The following is a 19,545-nucleotide window of genomic DNA, read 5'->3' on the forward strand; positions in this document are numbered from 1 at the left end:
CCCTCCTACTGCCCCCCCTGCCCCTCCTACTGCCCCCCCTGCCCCTCCTACTGCCCCCCCTGCCCCTCCTACTGCCCCCCCTGCCCCAGCCCCTCCTACTGCCCCCCATGCCCCAGCCCCTCCTGCCCCTCCTACTGCCCCCCCTGCCCCAGCCCCTCCTGCCCCTCCTACTGCCCCAGCCCCTCCTGCCCCTCCTACTGCCCCCCCTGCCCCAGCCCCTCCTGCCCCTCCTACTTCCCCTCCTGCCCCTGCCCCAGCCCCCCCTCGTGCCCCTCCTAATGCCCCCCCTGCCCCAGCCCCTCCTGCCCCTCCTACTGCCCCCCCTGCCCTACCAGTGGGGAAACCCCCCCACTTGGTCAGGCTGTGGATGGGGCGGCCGGGGGGTGAGGAGAAGGAGGGGGAAGAGGAGAGTGAGGGGGGTTTACAGCTAGGAAGTGACATGTTACCCAATCTGGAGTGGAGCTGGAGGGTGGAGGAGACAGAACTATTCCTCCTGTGCTGTGATTGGTTGAGCTGAGTTTGATGGACATGTGCAGATAGCTCAGGGTCAGAGTGAGAGGAGACAGTGGGCCGGGAACCAGAAGCGGAGTCTAGAGAGTAACTCCCAGTCAGGATGACATCATTGTTGTTGTTGACAGAGCTAAGAGGAGAGGAGGAAGAGGAGGAGGATGGAGGGAGGAGGTAGGAGGAGCCTCTCTGGATGTTCCGAGCCGCCGCCATCTCCGCTGTCAGCATGGTGCCCGCCACTAAAGCCCCGCCCGCTAGCGTGTGATTGGACAGAGCTCCCCCAGCCAGGCTGTGATTGGAGAGAGCTCCCAGAGAAAGGCCGTGATTGGAGTGGGACACGCCCGTATTCTGGTCAGCCCTGGAGGCCAGCTTCCGCCTCTTGTTGCCCACCCAGGTCTGGAGAGAGACAGACACATAGTTAACACTACTACTACTACCACCACCCAGGTCTGGAGAGAGACAGACACATAGTTAACACTACTACTACCACCACCCAGGTCTGGAGAGAGACAGACACATAGTTAACACTACTACTACCACCATCACCCAGGTCTGGAGAGAGACAGACACATAGTTAACACTACTACTACCACCATCACCCAGGTCTGGAGAGAGACAGACACATAGTTAACACTACTACTACCACCATCACCCAGGTCTGGAGAGAGACAGACACATAGTTAACACTACTACTACCACCACCCAGGTCTGGAGAGAGACAGACACATAGTTAACACTACTACTACCACCACCATCACCCAGGTCTGGAGAGAGACAGACACATAGTTAACACTACTACCACCATCACCCAGGTCTGGAGAGAGACAGACACATAGTTAACACTACTACTACTACTACCATCACCCAGGTCTGGAGAGAGACATACACATAGTTAACACTACTACTACCACCACCACCCAGGTCTGGAGAGAGACAGACACATAGTTAACACTACTACTACTACCATCACCCAGGTCTGGAGAGAGACAGACACATAGTTAACACTACTACTACTACCATCACCCAGGTCTGGAGAGAGACAGACACATAGTTAACACTACTACTACTACCACCATCACCCAGGTCTGGAGAGAGACAGACACATAGTTAACACTACTACTACTACCATCACCCAGGTCTGGAGAGAGACAGACACATAGTTAACACTACTACTACTACCACCACCCAGGTCTGGAGAGAGACAGACACATAGTTAACACTACTACTACCACCATCACCCAGGTCTGGAGAGAGACAGACACATAGTTAACACTACTACTACCACCATCACCCAGGTCTGGAGAGAGACAGACACATAGTTAACACTACTACCACCACCACCACCCAGGTCTGGAGAGAGACAGACACATAGTTAACACTACTACTACTACCACCATCACCCAGGTCTGGAGAGAGACAGACACATAGTTAACACTACTACTACTACCATCACCCAGGTCTGGAGAGAGACAGACACATAGTTAACACTACTACTACTACCACCATCACCCAGGTCTGGAGAGAGACAGACACATAGTTAACACTACTACTACCACCACCCAGGTCTGGAGAGAGACAGACACATAGTTAACACTACTACTACTACCATCACCCAGGTCTGGAGAGAGACAGACACATAGTTAACACTACTACTACTACCATCACCCAGGTCTGGAGAGAGACAGACACATAGTTAACACTACTACCACCATCACCCAGGTCTGGAGAGAGACAGACACATAGTTAACACTACTACTACTACCATCACCCAGGTCTGGAGAAAGACAGACACATAGTTAACACTACTACTACTACCACCATCACCCAGGTCTGGAGAGAGACAGACACATAGTTAACACTACTACTACTACCATCACCCAGGTCTGGAGAGAGACAGACACATAGTTAACACTACTACTACTACCATCACCCAGGTCTGGAGAGAGACAGACACATAGTTAACACTACTACTACTACCATCACCCAGGTCTGGAGAGAGACAGACACATAGTTAACACTACTACTACTACCATCACCCAGGTCTGGAGAGAGACAGACACATAGTTAACACTACTACTACCATCACCCAGGTCTGGAGAGAGACAGACACATAGTTAACACTACTACTACTACCACCACCCAGGTCTGGAGAGAGACAGACACATAGTTAACACTACTACCACCATCACCCAGGTCTGGAGAGAGACAGACACATAGTTAACACTACTACCACCATCACCCAGGTCTGGAGAGAGACAGACACATAGTTAACACTACTACTACTACCACCATCACCCAGGTCTGGAGAGAGACAGACACATAGTTAACACTACTACTACCACCATCACCACCCAGGTCTGGAGAGAGACAGACACATAGTTAACACTACTACTACTACCATCACCACCACCCAGGTCTGGAGAGAGACAGACACATAGTTAACACTACTACTACTACCACCATCACCCAGGTCTGGAGAGAGACAGACACATAGTTAACACTACTACTACTACCACCACCCAGGTCTGGAGAGAGACAGACACATAGTTAACACTACTACTACTACCATCACCCAGGTCTGGAGAGAGACAGACACATAGTTAACACTACTACTACTACCACCATCACCCAGGTCTGGAGAGAGACAGACTCATAGTTAACACTACTACTACTACCACCCAGGTCTGGAGAGAGACAGACACATAGTTAACACTACTACTACCACCACCCAGGTCTGGAGAGAGACAGACACATAGTTAACACTACTACTACCACCATCACCCAGGTCTGGAGAGAGACAGACACATAGTTAACACTACTACCACCACCACCCAGGTCTGGAGAGAGACAGACACATAGTTAACACTACTACTACTACCACCATCACCCAGGTCTGGAGAGAGACAGACACATAGTTAACACTACTACCACCATCACCCAGGTCTGGAGAGAGACAGACACATAGTTAACACTACTACTACCACCACCACCACCCAGGTCTGGAGAGAGACAGACACATAGTTAACACTACTACTACCACCACCACCACCCAGGTCTGGAGAGAGACAGACACATAGTTAACACTACTACTACCACCATCACCCAGGTCTGGAGAGAGACAGACACATAGTTAACACTACTACTACCACCACCACCCAGGTCTGGAGAGAGACAGACACATAGTTAACACTACTACTACTACCATCACCCAGGTCTGGAGAGAGACAGACACATAGTTAACACTACTACTACTACCACCATCACCCAGGTCTGGAGAGAGACAGACACATAGTTAACACTACTACTACTACCACCACCCAGGTCTGGAGAGAGACAGACACATAGTTAACACTACTACTACCACCACCATCACCCAGGTCTGGAGAGAGACAGACACATAGTTAACACTACTACCACCATCACCCAGGTCTGGAGAGAGACAGACACATAGTTAACACTACTACTACTACCATCACCCAGGTCTGGAGAGAGACAGACACATAGTTAACACTACTACTACCACCACCACCCAGGTCTGGAGAGAGACAGACACATAGTTAACACTACTACTACCACCATCACCCAGGTCTGGAGAGAGACAGACACATAGTTAACACTACTACTACCACCACCCAGGTCTGGAGAGAGACAGACACATAGTTAACACTACTACTACTACCATCACCCAGGTCTGGAGAGAGACAGACACATAGTTAACACTACTACCACCATCACCCAGGTCTGGAGAGAGACAGACACATAGTTAACACTACTACTACCATCACCCAGGTCTGGAGAGAGACAGACACATAGTTAACACTACTACTACTACCACCATCACCCAGGTCTGGAGAGAGACAGACACATAGTTAACACTACTACTACCACCACCACCCAGGTCTGGAGAGAGACAGACACATAGTTAACACTACTACTACTACCATCACCCAGGTCTGGAGAGAGACAGACACATAGTTAACACTACTACTACTACCATCACCCAGGTCTGGAGAGAGACAGACACATAGTTAACACTACTACTACCACCATCACCCAGGTCTGGAGAGAGACAGACACATAGTTAACACTACTACCACCATCACCCAGGTCTGGAGAGAGACAGACACATAGTTAACACTACTACTACCATCACCCAGGTCTGGAGAGAGACAGACACATAGTTAACACTACTACTACTACCACCATCACCCAGGTCTGGAGAGAGACAGACACATAGTTAACACTACTACTACTACCACCACCACCCAGGTCTGGAGAGAGACAGACACATAGTTAACACTACTACTACTACCATCACCCAGGTCTGGAGAGAGACAGACACATAGTTAACACTACTACTACTACCATCACCCAGGTCTGGAGAGAGACAGACACATAGTTAACACTACTACTACCACCATCACCCAGGTCTGGAGAGAGACAGACACATAGTTAACACTACTACTACCACCACCCAGGTCTGGAGAGAGACAGACACATAGTTAACACTACTACTACTACCATCACCCAGGTCTGGAGAGAGACAGACACATAGTTAACACTACTACTATTACCATCACCCAGGTCTGGAGAGAGACAGACACATAGTTAACACTACTACTACCACCATCACCCAGGTCTGGAGAGAGACAGACACATAGTTAACACTACTACTACCACCACCATCACCCAGGTCTGGAGAGAGACAGACACATAGTTAACACTACTACCACCACCATCACCCAGGTCTGGAGAGAGACAGACACATAGTTAACACTACTACTACCACCATCACCCAGGTCTGGAGAGAGACAGACACATAGTTAACACTACTACCACCACCACCACCCAGGTCTGGAGAGAGACAGACACATAGTTAACACTACTACCACCACCACCCAGGTCTGGAGAGAGACAGACACATAGTTAACACTACTACTACTACCATCACCCAGGTCTGGAGAGAGACAGACACATAGTTAACACTACTACCACCACCACCACCCAGGTCTGGAGAGAGACAGACACATAGTTAACACTACTACTACCACCACCCAGGTCTGGAGAGAGACAGACACATAGTTAACACTACTACTACTACCACCATCACCCAGGTCTGGAGAGAGACAGACACATAGTTAACACTACTACTACTACCATCACCCAGGTCTGGAGAGAGACAGACACATAGTTAACACTACTACTACTACCACCACCCAGGTCTGGAGAGAGACAGACACATAGTTAACACTACTACCACCACCATCACCCAGGTCTGGAGAGAGACAGACACATAGTTAACACTACTACTACCACCACCATCACCCAGGTCTGGAGAGAGACAGACACATAGTTAACACTACTACTACCACCACCACCCAGGTCTGGAGAGAGACAGACACATAGTTAACACTACTACTACTACCATCACCCAGGTCTGGAGAGAGACAGACACATAGTTAACACTACTACCACCACCACCACCCAGGTCTGGAGAGAGACAGACACATAGTTAACACTACTACTACCACCACCCAGGTCTGGAGAGAGACAGACACATAGTTAACACTACTACTACTACCACCATCACCCAGGTCTGGAGAGAGACAGACACATAGTTAACACTACTACTACTACCATCACCCAGGTCTGGAGAGAGACAGACACATAGTTAACACTACTACCACCACCACCACCCAGGTCTGGAGAGAGACAGACACATAGTTAACACTACTACTACCACCATCACCCAGGTCTGGAGAGAGACAGACACATAGTTAACACTACTACTACCACCACCACCACCACCCAGGTCTGGAGAGAGACAGACACATAGTTAACACTACTACTACTACCACCATCACCCAGGTCTGGAGAGAGACAGACACATAGTTAACACTACTACTACCACCATCACCCAGGTCTGGAGAGAGACAGACACATAGTTAACACTACTACTACTACCATCACCCAGGTCTGGAGAGAGACAGACACATAGTTAACACTACTACTACCACCATCACCCAGGTCTGGAGAGAGACAGACACATAGTTAACACTACTACTACCACCACCATCACCCAGGTCTGGAGAGAGACAGACACATAGTTAACACTACTACTACCACCACCACCCAGGTCTAATATACATTGGGGAGAACAAGTATTTGATACACTGCCGATTTTGCAGGTTTTCCTACTTACAAAGCATGTAGAGGTCTGTAATTTTTATCATAGGTACACTTCAACTGTGAGAACACGGAATCTAAAACAAAAATCCAGAAAATCACATTGTATGATTTTTAAGTAATTAATTTGCATTTTATTGCATGACATAAGTATTTGATCACCTACCAACCAGTAAGAATTCCGGCTCTCACAGACCTGTTAGTTTTTCTTTAAGAAGCCCTCCTGTTCTCCACTCATTACCTGTATTAACTGCACCTGTTTGAACTCGTTACCTGTATTAAAGACACCTATCCACACACTCAATCAAACAGACTCCAACCTCTCCACAATGGCCAAGACCAGAGAGCTGTGTAAGGACATCAGGGATAAAATTGTAGACCTGCACAAGGCTGGGATGGGCTACAGGACAATAGGCAAGCAGCTTGGTGAGAAGGCAACAACTGTTGGCGCAATTGAAGAAGTTCAAGATGACGGTCAATCACTCTCGGTCTGGGGCTCCATGCAAGATCTCACCTCGTGGGGCATCAATGATCATGAGGAAGGTGAGGGATCAGCCCAGAACTACACGGCAGGACCTGGTCAATGACCTGAAGAGAGCTGGGACCACAGTCTCAAAGAAAACCATTAGTAACACAATACGCCGTCATGGATTAAAATCCTGCAGCGCACGCAAGGTCCCCCTGCTCAAGCCAGCGCATGTCCAGGCCCGTCTGAAGTTTGCCAATGACCATCTGGATGATCCAGAGGAGGAATGGGAGAAGGTCATGTGGACTGATGAGACAAAAATAGAGCTTTTTGGTCTAAACTCCACTCGCCGTGTTTGGAGGAAGAAGAAGGATGAGTACAACCCCAAGAACACCATCCCAACCGTGAAGCATGGAGGTGGAAACATCATTCTTTGGGGATGCTTTTCTGCAAAGGGGACAGGACGACTGCCAGTGTTAACTGGATGGGGCCATGTATTGCGAGATCTTGGCCAACAACCTCCTTCCCTCAGTAAGAGCATTGAAGATGGGTCATGGCTGGGTCTTCCAGCATGACAACGACCCGAAACACACAGCCAGGGCAACTAAGGAGTGGCTCCGTAAGAAGCATCTCAAGGTCCTGGAGTGGCCTAGCCAGTCTCCAGACCTGAACCCAATAGAACATCTTTGGAGGGAGCTGAAAGTCCGTATTGCCCAGCGACAGCCCCGAAACCTGAAGGATCTGGAGAAGGTCTGTATAGAGGAGTGGGCCAAAATCCCTGCTGCAGTGTGTGCAAACCTGGTCAAGACCTACAGGAAACGTATGATCTCTGTAATTGCAAACAAAGGTTTCTGTACCTACCCGCACCCCGCTGAAGTCCCTACGAACCCACACCACGCTGAAGTCCCTACGTACCAAGCTGAAGTCCCTACGTACCCACACCATGCTGAAGTCCCTACATACCCGCACCACGCTGAAGTCCCTACATACCCGCACCACGCTGAAGTCCCTACGTACCATGCTGAAGTCCCTACGAACCCGCACCACGCTGAAGTCCCTACGTACCATGCTGAAGTCCCTACATACCCGCACCACGCTGAAGTCCCTACGTACCATGCTGAAGTCCCTACGAACCCGCACCACGTTGAAGTCCCTACGCACCAAGCTGAAGTCCCTACGTACCCGCACCACGCTGAAGTCCCTACAAACCCGCACCACGCTGAAGTCCCTACGTACCATGCTGAAGTCCCTACGTACCCGCACCACGCTGAAGTCCCTACGAACCCGCACCACGCTGAAGTCCCTACGTACCATGCTGAAGTCCCTACGTACCCGCACCACGCTGAAGTCCCAACGTACCACGCTGAAGTCCCTACGAACCCGCACCACGCTGAAGTCCCAACGTACCACGCTGAAGTCCCTACGTACCACGCTGAAGTCCCTACGTACCCGCACCACGCTGAAGTCCCTACGTACCACGCTGAAGTCCCTAAGTACCCGCACCACGCTGAAGTCCCTACGTACCATGATGAAGTCCCTACGTACCCGCACCATGCTGAAGTCCCTACGAACCCGCACCACGCTGAAGTCCCTACGTACCATGCTGAAGTCCCTACGTACCCGCACCACGCTGAAGTCCCAACGTACCACGCTGAAGTCCCTACGAACCCGCACCACGCTGAAGTCCCAACGTACCACGCTGAAGTCCCTACGTACCTGCACCACGCAGAAGTCCCTACGTACCATGCTGAAGTCCCTACGAACCCGCACCAAGCTGAAGTCCCTACGTACCCGCACCACGCTGAAGTCCCTACGTACCCGCACCACGCTGAAGTCCGTACATACCCGCACCACGCTGAAGTCCCTACGAACCCGCACCACGCTGAAGTCCCTACGTACCATGCTGAAGTCCCTACGTACCCGTACCACGCTGAAGTCCCTATGAACCCGTACCATGCTGAAGTCCCTACGTACCACGCTGAAGTCCCTACGAACCCGCACCACGCTGAGTTCCCAACGTACCACGCTGAAGTCCCTACGTACCCGTACCACGCTGAAGTCCCTACTTACCCGTACCACGCTGAAGTCCCTACCTACCACGCTGAAGCCCCTATGAACCCGTACCATGCTGAAGTCCCTACGAACCCGCACCACGCTGAAGTCCCTACGTACCACGCTGAAGTCCCTACGAACCCGCACCACGCTGAAGTCCCAACGTACCACACTGAAGTCCCTACGAACCTGCACCACGCAGAAGTCCCTACTTACCATGCTGAAGTCCCTACGAACCCACACCACGCTGAAGTCCCTACGCACCAAGCTGAAGTCCCTACGTACCCACACCACGCTGAAGTCCCTACGAACCCGCACCACGCAGAAGTCCCTACGTACCCGCACCACGCTGAAGTCCCTACGTACGAAGCTGAAGTCCCTACGTACCAAGCTGAATTCCCTACGTACCCACATCACGCTGAAAGCCCTACGTACCACGCTGAAGTCCCTACGAACCCGCACCACGCTGAAGCCCCTACGTACCACGCTGAAGTCCCTACGAACCCGCATCACGCTGAAGTCCCTACGTACCCGCACCACACTGAAGTCCTAACATACCACGCTGAAGTCCCTAGGTACCCGCACCACGCTGAAGTCCCCATGAACCTGCACCACGCTGAAGCCCCTACGTACCACGCTGAAGTCCCTACCTACCCGCACCCCACTGAAGTCCCTACGAACCCACACCATGCTGAAGTCCCTACGTACCAAGCTGAAGTCCCTACGTACCCACACCACGCTGAAGTCCCTACATACCCGCACCACGCTGAAGTCCCTACATACCCGCACCACGCTGAAGTCCCTACGTACCATGCTGAAGTCCCTACGAACCCGCACCACGCTGAAGTCCCTACGTACCATGCTGAAGTCCCTACATACCCGCACCACGCTGAAGTCCCTACGTACCATGCTGAAGTCCCTACGAACCCGCACCACGCTGAAGTCCCTACGCACCAAGCTGAAGTCCCTACGTACCCGCACCACGCTGAAGTCCCTACAAACCCGCACCACGCTGAAGTCCCTACGTACCATGCTGAAGTCCCTACGTACCCGCACCACGCTGAAGTCCCTACGAACCCGCACCACGCTGAAGTCCCTACGTACCATGCTGAAGTCCCTACGTACCCGCACCACGCTGAAGTCCCAACGTACCACGCTGAAGTCCCTACGAACCCGCACCACGCTGAAGTCCCAACGTACCACGCTGAAGTCCCTACGTACCACGCTGAAGTCCCTACGTACCCGCACCACGCTGAAGTCCCTACGTACCACGCTGAAGTCCCTAAGTACCCGCACCACGCTGAAGTCCCTACGTACCATGCTGAAGTCCCTACGTACCCGCACCATGCTGAAGTCCCTACGAACCCGCACCACGCTGAAGTCCCTACGTACCCGCACCACGCTGAAGTCCGTACATACCCGCACCACGCTGAAGTCCCTACGAACCCGCACCACGCTGAAGTCCCTACGTACCATGCTGAAGTCCCTACGTACCCATACCACGCTGAAGTCCCTATGAACCCGTACCATGCTGAAGTCCCTACGTACCACGCTGAAGTCCCTACGAACCCGCACCACGCTGAGTTCCCAACGTACCACGCTGAAGTCCCTACGTACCCGTACCACGCTGAAGTCCCTACTTACCCGTACCACGCTGAAGTCCCTACCTACCACGCTGAAGTCCCTATGAACCCGTACCATGCTGAAGTCCCTACGAACCCGCACCACGCTGAAGTCCCTACGTACCACGCTGAAGTCCCTACGAACCCGCACCACGCTGAAGTCCCAACGTACCACACTGAAGTCCCTACGAACCTGCACCACGCAGAAGTCCCTACTTACCATGCTGAAGTCCCTACGAACCCACACCACGCTGAAGTCCCTACGCACCAAGCTGAAGTCCCTACGTACCCACACCACGCTGAAGTCCCTACGAACCCGCACCACGCAGAAGTCCCTACGTACCCGCACCACGCTGAAGTCCCTACGTACGAAGCTGAAGTCCCTACGTACCAAGCTGAATTCCCTATGTACCCGCATCACGCTGAAAGCCCTACGTACCACGCTGAAGTCCCTACGAACCCGCACCACGCTGAAGCCCCTACGTACCACGCTGAAGTCCCTACGAACCCGCATCACGCTGAAGTCCCTACGTACCCGCACCACACTGAAGTCCTAACATACCACGCTGAAGTCCCTAGGTACCCGCACCACGCTGAAGTCCCCATGAACCTGCACCACGCTGAAGCCCCTACGTACCACGCTGAAGTCCCTACCTACCCGCACCCCGCTGAAGTCCCTACGAACCCACACCATGCTGAAGTCCCTACGTACCAAGCTGAAGTCCCTACATACCCGCACCACGCTGAAGTCCCTACGTACCCGCACCACGCTGAAGTCCCTACGAACCCGCACCACGCTGAAGTCCCTACATACCCGCACCACGCTGAAGTCCCTACGAACCCGCACCACGCTGAAGTCCCTACGTACCATGCTAAAGTCCCTACGTACCCGTACCACGCTGAAGTCCCTACGTACCACGCTGAAGTCCCTACGTACCACGCTGAAGTCCCTACGTACCACGCTGAAGTCCCTACATACCCGCACCATGCTGACGTCCCTACGTACCACACTGAAGTCCCTACAAACCCGCACCACGCTGAAATCCCTACGAACCCGCACCACGCTGAAGTCCCTACGAACCCACACCACGCTGAAGTCCCTACGTACCCGCACCACGCTGAAGTCCCTACGTACCACGCTGAAGTCCCTAAGTACCCGCACCACGCTGAAGTCCCTACGTACCACGCTGAAGTCCCTACTTACCCGCACCACGCTGAAGTCCCTACGTACCCGCACCACGCTGAAGTCCCTACGTACCACGCTGAAGTCCCTACGTACCAAGCTGAAGTCCCTACGTACCAAGCTGAAGTCCCTACGTACCAAGCTGAAGTCCCTACGTACCACGCTGAAGTCCCTACGTACAACGCTGAAGTCCCTACGTACCCGCACCACGCTGAAGTCCCTACGTACGAAGCTGAAGTCCCTACGTACCAAGCTGAATTCCCTACGTACCCGCATCACGCTGAAAGCCCTACGTACCACGCTGAAGTCCCTACGAACCCGCACCACGCTGAAGCCCCTACGTACCACGCTGAAGTCCCTACGAACCCGCATCACGCTGAAGTCCCTACGTACCCGCACCACACTGAAGTCCTAACATACCACGCTGAAGTCCCTAGGTACCCGCACCACGCTGAAGTCCCCATGAACCTGCACCACGCTGAAGCCTCTACGTACCACGCTGAAGTCCCTACCTACCCGCACCCCGCTGAAGTCCCTACGAACCCACACCATGCTGAGGTCCCTACGTACCAAGCTGAAGTCCCTACATACCCGCACCACGCTGAAGTCCCTACGTACCCGCACCACGCTGAAGTCCCTACGAACCCGCACCACGCTGAAGTCCCTACATACCCGCACCACGCTGAAGTCCCTACGAACCCGCACCACGCTGAAGTCCCTACGTACCATGCTAAAGTCCCTACGTACCCGTACCACGCTGAAGTCCCTACGTACCACGCTGAAGTCCCTACGTACCACGCTGAAGTCCCTACATACCCGCACCATGCTGACGTCCCTACGTACCACGCTGAAGTCCCTACAAAACCGCACCACGCTGAAATCCCTACGAACCCGCACCACGCTGAAGTCCCTACGAACCCACACCACGCTGAAGTCCCTACGTACCCGCACCACGCTGAAGTCCCTACGTACCACGCTGAAGTCCCTAAGTACCCGCACCACGCTGAAGTCCCTACGTACCACGCTGAAGTCCCTACGTACCCGCACCACGCTGAAGTCCCTACGTACCCACACCACGCTGAAGTCCCTACGTACCACGCTGAAGTCCCTACGTACCAAGCTGAAGTCCCTACGTACCAAGCTGAAGTCCCTACGTACCAAGCTGAAGCCCCTACGTACCAAGCTGAAGTCCCTACGTACCACGCTGAAGTCCCTACGTACAACGCTGAAGTCCCTACATACCACGCTGAAGTCCCTACATACCACGCTGAAGTCCCTACATACCATGGTGAAGTCCCTACGTACCACGCTGAAGTCCCTACGTACCCGCACCACGCTGAAGTCCCTACGTACCACGCTGAAGTCCCTACGTACCCGCACCACGCTGAAGTCCCTACGTACCCGCACCCCGCTGATGTCCCTACGAACCCACACCACGCTGAAGTCCCTACGTACCAAGCTGAATTCCCTACGTACACGCACCACGCTGAATCCCTACGTACCCGCACCATGCTGAAGCCCCTACGTACCACGCTGAAGTCCCTACGTACCCACACCACGCTGAAGTCCCTACGTACCAAGCTGAAGTCCCTACGTACCAAGCTGAAGTCCCTATGTACCACGCTGAAGTCCCTACGTACCACGCTGAAGTCCCTACGTACCACGCTGAAGTCCCTACATACCATGCTGAAGTCCCTACGTACCACGCTGAAGTCCCTACGTACCCGCACCACGCTGAAGTCCCTACGTACCCGCACCACGCTGAAGTCCCTACGTACCCGCACCACGCTGAAGTCCCTAAGTACCCGCACCACGCTGAAGTCCCTACGAACCCGCACCACGCTGAAGTCCCTACGTACCATGCTAAAGTCCCTACGTATCCGTACCACGCTGAAGTCCCTACGTACCACGCTGAAGTCCCTACGTACAACGCTGAAGTCCCTACGTACCACGCTGAAGTCCCTACGTACCACGCTGAAGTCCCTACATACCCGCACCATGCTGACGTCCCTACGTACCACGCCGAAGTCCCTACAAACCCGCACCACGCTGAAATCCCTACGAACCCGCACCACGCTGAAGTCCCTACGAACCCACACCACGCTGAAGTCCCTACGTACCCGCACCACGCTGAAGTCCCTACGTACCACGCTGAAGTCCCTAAGTACCCGCACCACGCTGAAGTCCCTACGTACCACGCTGAAGTCCCTACGTACCCGCACCACGCTGAAGTCCCTACGTACCCGCACCACGCTGAAGTCCCTACGTACCACGCTGAAGTCCCTACGTACCACGCTGAAGTCCCTACATACCATGCTGAAGTCCCTACGTACCACGCTGAAGTCCCTACGTACCCGCACCACGCTGAAGTCCCTACGTACCACGCTGAAGTCCCTACGTACCCGCACCACGCTGAAGTCCCTACGTACCCGCACCACGCTGAAGTCCCTACGTACCACGCTGAAGTCCCTACGTACCCGCATCACGCTGAAGTCCCTACGTACCACGCTGAAGTCCCTACCTACCCGCACCCCGCTGAAGTCCCTACGAACCCACACCATGCTGAAGTCCCTACGCACCAAGCTGAAGTCCCTACATACCCGCACCACGCTGAAGTCCCTACGTACCCACACCACGCTGAAGTCCCTACGTACCCGCACCACGCTGAAGTCCCTACGTACCACGCTGAAGTCCCTACGTACCCGCATCACGCTGAAGTCCCTACGTACCACGCTGAAGTCCCTACCTACCCGCACCCCGCTGAAGTCCCTACGAACCCACACCATGCTGAAGTCCCTACGTACCAAGCTGAAGTCCCTACATACCCGCACCACGCTGAAGTCCCTACGTACCCACACCACGCTGAAGTCCCTACGTACCCGCACCACGCTGAAGTCCCTAAGTACCCGCACCACGCTGAAGTCCCTACGTACCACGCTGAAGTCCCTACCTACCCGCACCCCGCTGAAGTCCCTACGTACCACGCTGAAGTCCCTACCTACCCGCACCCCGCTGAAGTCCCTACGAACCCACACCATGCTGAAGTCCCTACGTACCAAGCTGAAGTCCCTACATACCCGCACCACGCTGAAGTCCCTACATACCCGCACCACGCTGAAGTCCCTACGTACCATGCTAAAGTCCCTACATACCCGTACCACGCTGAAGTCCCTACGTACCACGCTGAAGTCCCTACATACCCGCACCACGCTGAAGTCCCTACGTACCATGCTGAAGTCCCTACGAACCCGCACCACGCTGAAGTCCCTACGTACCATACTGAAGTCCCTACATACCCGCACCACGCTGAAGTCCCTACGTACCATGCTGAAGTCCCTACGAACCCGCACCACGCTGAAGTCCCTACGCACCAAGCTGAAGTCCCTACGTACCCGCACCACGCTGAAGTCCCTACAAACCCGCACCACGCTGAAGTCCCTACGTACCATGCTGAAGTCCCTACGTACCCGCACCACGCTGAAGTCCCTACGAACCCGCACCACGCTGAAGTCCCTACGTACCATGCTGAAGTCCCTACGTACCCGCACCACGCTGAAGTCCCAACGTACCACGCTGAAGTCCCTACGAACCCGCACCACACTGAAGTCCCAACGTACCACGCTGAAGTCCCTACGTACCACGCTGAAGTCCCTACGTACCCGCACCACGCTGAAGTCCCTACGTACCACGCTGAAGTCCCTAAGTACCCGCACCACGCTGAAGTCCCTACGTACCATGCTGAAGTCCCTACGTACCCGCACCATGCTGAAGTCCCTACGAACCCGCACCACGCTGAAGTCCCTACGTACCATGCTGAAGTCCCTACGTACCCGCACCACGCTGAAGTCCCAACGTACCACGCTGAAGTCCCTACGAACCCGCACCACGCTGAAGTCCCAACGTACCACGCTGAAGTCCCTACGTACCTGCACCACGCAGAAGTCCCTACGTACCATGCTGAAATCCCTACGAACCCGCACCAAGCTGAAGTCCCTACGTACCCGCACCACGCTGAAGTCCCTACGTACCCGCACCACGCTGAAGTCCGTACATACCCGCACCACGCTGAAGTCCCTACGAACCCGCACCACGCTGAAGTCCCTACGTACCATGCTGAAGTCCCTACGTACCCATACCACGCTGAAGTCCCTATGAACCCGTACCATGCTGAAGTCCCTACGTACCACGCTGAAGTCCCTACGAACCCGCACCACGCTGAGTTCCCAACGTACCACGCTGAAGTCCCTACGTACCCGTACCACGCTGAAGTCCCTACTTACCCGTACCACGCTGAAGTCCCTACCTACCACGCTGAAGTCCCTATGAACCCGTACCATGCTGAAGTCCCTACGAACCCGCACCACGCTGAAGTCCCTACGTACCACGCTGAAGTCCCTACGAACCCGCACCACGCTGAAGTCCCAACGTACCACACTGAAGTCCCTACGAACCTGCACCACGCAGAAGTCCCTACTTACCATGCTGAAGTCCCTACGAACCCACACCACGCTGAAGTCCCTACGCACCAAGCTGAAGTCCCTACGTACCCACACCACGCTGAAGTCCCTACGAACCCGCACCACGCAGAAGTCCCTACGTACCCGCACCACGCTGAAGTCCCTACGTACGAAGCTGAAGTCCCTACGTACCAAGTTGAATTCCCTACGTACCCGCATCACGCTGAAAGCCCTACGTACCACGCTGAAGTCCCTACGTACCAAGCTGAAGTCCCTACGTACCAAGCTGAAGTCCCTACGTACCAAGCTGAAGTCCCTACGTACCACGCTGAAGTCCCTACGTACAACGCTGAAGTCCCTACATACCACGCTGAAGTCCCTACGTACCCGCACCACGCTGAAGTCCCTACGTACGAAGCTGAAGTCCCTACGTACCAAGCTGAATTCCCTACGTACCCGCATCACGCTGAAAGCCCTACGTACCACGCTGAAGTCCCTAAGTACCCGCACCACGCTGAAGTCCCTACGTACCATGCTGAAGTCCCTACGTACCCGCACCATGCTGAAGTCCCTACGAACCCGCACCACGCTGAAGTCCCTACGTACCATGCTGAAGTCCCTACGTACCCGCACCACGCTGAAGTCCCAACGTACCACGCTGAAGTCCCTACGAACCCGCACCACGCTGAAGTCCCAACGTACCACGCTGAAGTCCCTACGTACCTGCACCACGCAGAAGTCCCTACGTACCATGCTGAAGTCCCTACGAACCCGCACCAAGCTGAAGTCCCTACGTACCCGCACCACGCTGAAGTCCCTACGTACCCGCACCACGCTGAAGTCCGTACATACCCGCACCACGCTGAAGTCCCTACGAACCCGCACCACGCTGAAGTCCCTACGTACCATGCTGAAGTCCCTACGTACCCATACCACGCTGAAGTCCCTATGAACCCGTACCATGCTGAAGTCCCTACGTACCACGCTGAAGTCCCTACGAACCCGCACCACGCTGAGTTCCCAACGTACCACGCTGAAGTCCCTACGTACCCGTACCACGCTGAAGTCCCTACTTACCCGTACCACGCTGAAGTCCCTACCTACCACGCTGAAGTCCCTATGAACCCGTACCATGCTGAAGTCCCTACGAACCCGCACCACGCTGAAGTCCCTACGTACCACGCTGAAGTCCCTACGAACCCGCACCACGCTGAAGTCCCAACGTACCACACTGAAGTCCCTACGAACCTGCACCACGCAGAAGTCCCTACTTACCATGCTGAAGTCCCTACGAACCCACACCACGCTGAAGTCCCTACGCACCAAGCTGAAGTCCCTACGTACCCACACCACGCTGAAGTCCCTACGAACCCGCACCACGCAGAAGTCCCTACGTACCCGCACCACGCTGAAGTCCCTACGTACGAAGCTGAAGTCCCTACGTACCAAGCTGAATTCCCTATGTACCCGCATCACGCTGAAAGCCCTACGTACCACGCTGAAGTCCCTACGAACCCGCACCACGCTGAAGCCCCTACGTACCACGCTGAAGTCCCTACGAACCCGCATCACGCTGAAGTCCCTACGTACCCGCACCACACTGAAGTCCTAACATACCACGCTGAAGTCCCTAGGTACCCGCACCACGCTGAAGTCCCCATGAACCTGCACCACGCTGAAGCCCCTACGTACCACGCTGAAGTCCCTACCTACCCGCACCCCGCTGAAGTCCCTACGAACCCACACCATGCTGAAGTCCCTACGTACCAAGCTGAAGTCCCTACATACCCGCACCACGCTGAAGTCCCTACGTACCCGCACCACGCTGAAGTCCCTACGAACCCGCACCACGCTGAAGTCCCTACATACCCGCACCACGCTGAAGTCCCTACGAACCCGCACCACGCTGAAGTCCCTACGTACCATGCTAAAGTCCCTACGTACCCGTACCACGCTGAAGTCCCTACGTACCACGCTGAAGTCCCTACGTACCACGCTGAAGTCCCTACGTACCACGCTGAAGTCCCTACATACCCGCACCATGCTGACGTCCCTACGTACCACACTGAAGTCCCTACAAACCCGCACCACGCTGAAATCCCTACGAACCCGCACCACGCTGAAGTCCCTACGAACCCGCACCACGCTGAAGTCCCTACGTACCACGCTGAAGTCCCTAAGTACCCGCACCACGCTGAAGTCCCTACGTACCACGCTGAAGTCCCTACTTACCCGCACCACGCTGAAGTCCCTACGTACCCGCACCACGCTGAAGTCCCTACGTACCACGCTGAAGTCCCTACGTACCAAGCTGAAGTCCCTACGTACCAAGCTGAAGTCCCTACGTACCAAGCTGAAGTCCCTACGTACCACGCTGAAGTCCCTACGTACAACGCTGAAGTCCCTACATACCACGCTGAAGTCCCTACGTACCCGCACCACGCTGAAGTCCCTACGTACGAAGCTGAAGTCCCTACGTACCAAGCTGAATTCCCTACGTACCCGCATCACGCTGAAAGCCCTACGTACCACGCTGAAGTCCCTACGAACCCGCACCACGCTGAAGCCCCTACGTACCACGCTGAAGTCCCTACGAACCCGCATCACGCTGAAGTCCCTACGTACCCGCACCACACTGAAGTCCTAACATACCACGCTGAAGTCCCTAGGTACCCGCACCACGCTGAAGTCCCCATGAACCTGCACCACGCTGAAGCCTCTACGTACCACGCTGAAGTCCCTACCTACCCGCACCCCGCTGAAGTCCCTACGAACCCACACCATGCTGAGGTCCCTACGTACCAAGCTGAAGTCCCTACATACCCGCACCACGCTGAAGTCCCTACGTACCCGCACCACGCTGAAGTCCCTACGAACCCGCACCACGCTGAAGTCCCTACATACCCGCACCACGCTGAAGTCCCTACGAACCCGCACCACGCTGAAGTCCCTACGTACCATGCTAAAGTCCCTACGTACCCGTACCACGCTGAAGTCCCTACGTACCACGCTGAAGTCCCTACGTACCACGCTGAAGTCCCTACATACCCGCACCATGCTGACGTCCCTACG

At 54.5% G+C, this 19,545-nt stretch overlaps 1 protein-coding gene across 1 annotated transcript in view; it reads right to left on the minus strand.

The window, feature by feature from the left end:
• LOC311121888 (highly divergent homeobox-like) overlaps positions 1 to 19,545 on the minus strand; it is a 126,218-nt gene that overhangs the window by 21,479 nt on the left and 85,194 nt on the right. The window contains exon 4 of the mRNA XM_084196327.1: positions 1 to 903. This exon is cut by the window's left edge and continues 690 nt beyond it. Coding sequence (XP_084052453.1) covers positions 1 to 903 — 903 coding nt within the window. The remainder of the gene's footprint in view (positions 904 to 19,545) is intronic.

The sequence above is a fragment of the Coregonus lavaretus genome (genome assembly GCF_964263955.1).
Source record: "Coregonus lavaretus genome assembly, contig: HAP1_SCAFFOLD_1181, whole genome shotgun sequence".
In the NCBI taxonomy this organism is placed as follows: domain Eukaryota; kingdom Metazoa; phylum Chordata; class Actinopteri; order Salmoniformes; family Salmonidae; genus Coregonus; species Coregonus lavaretus.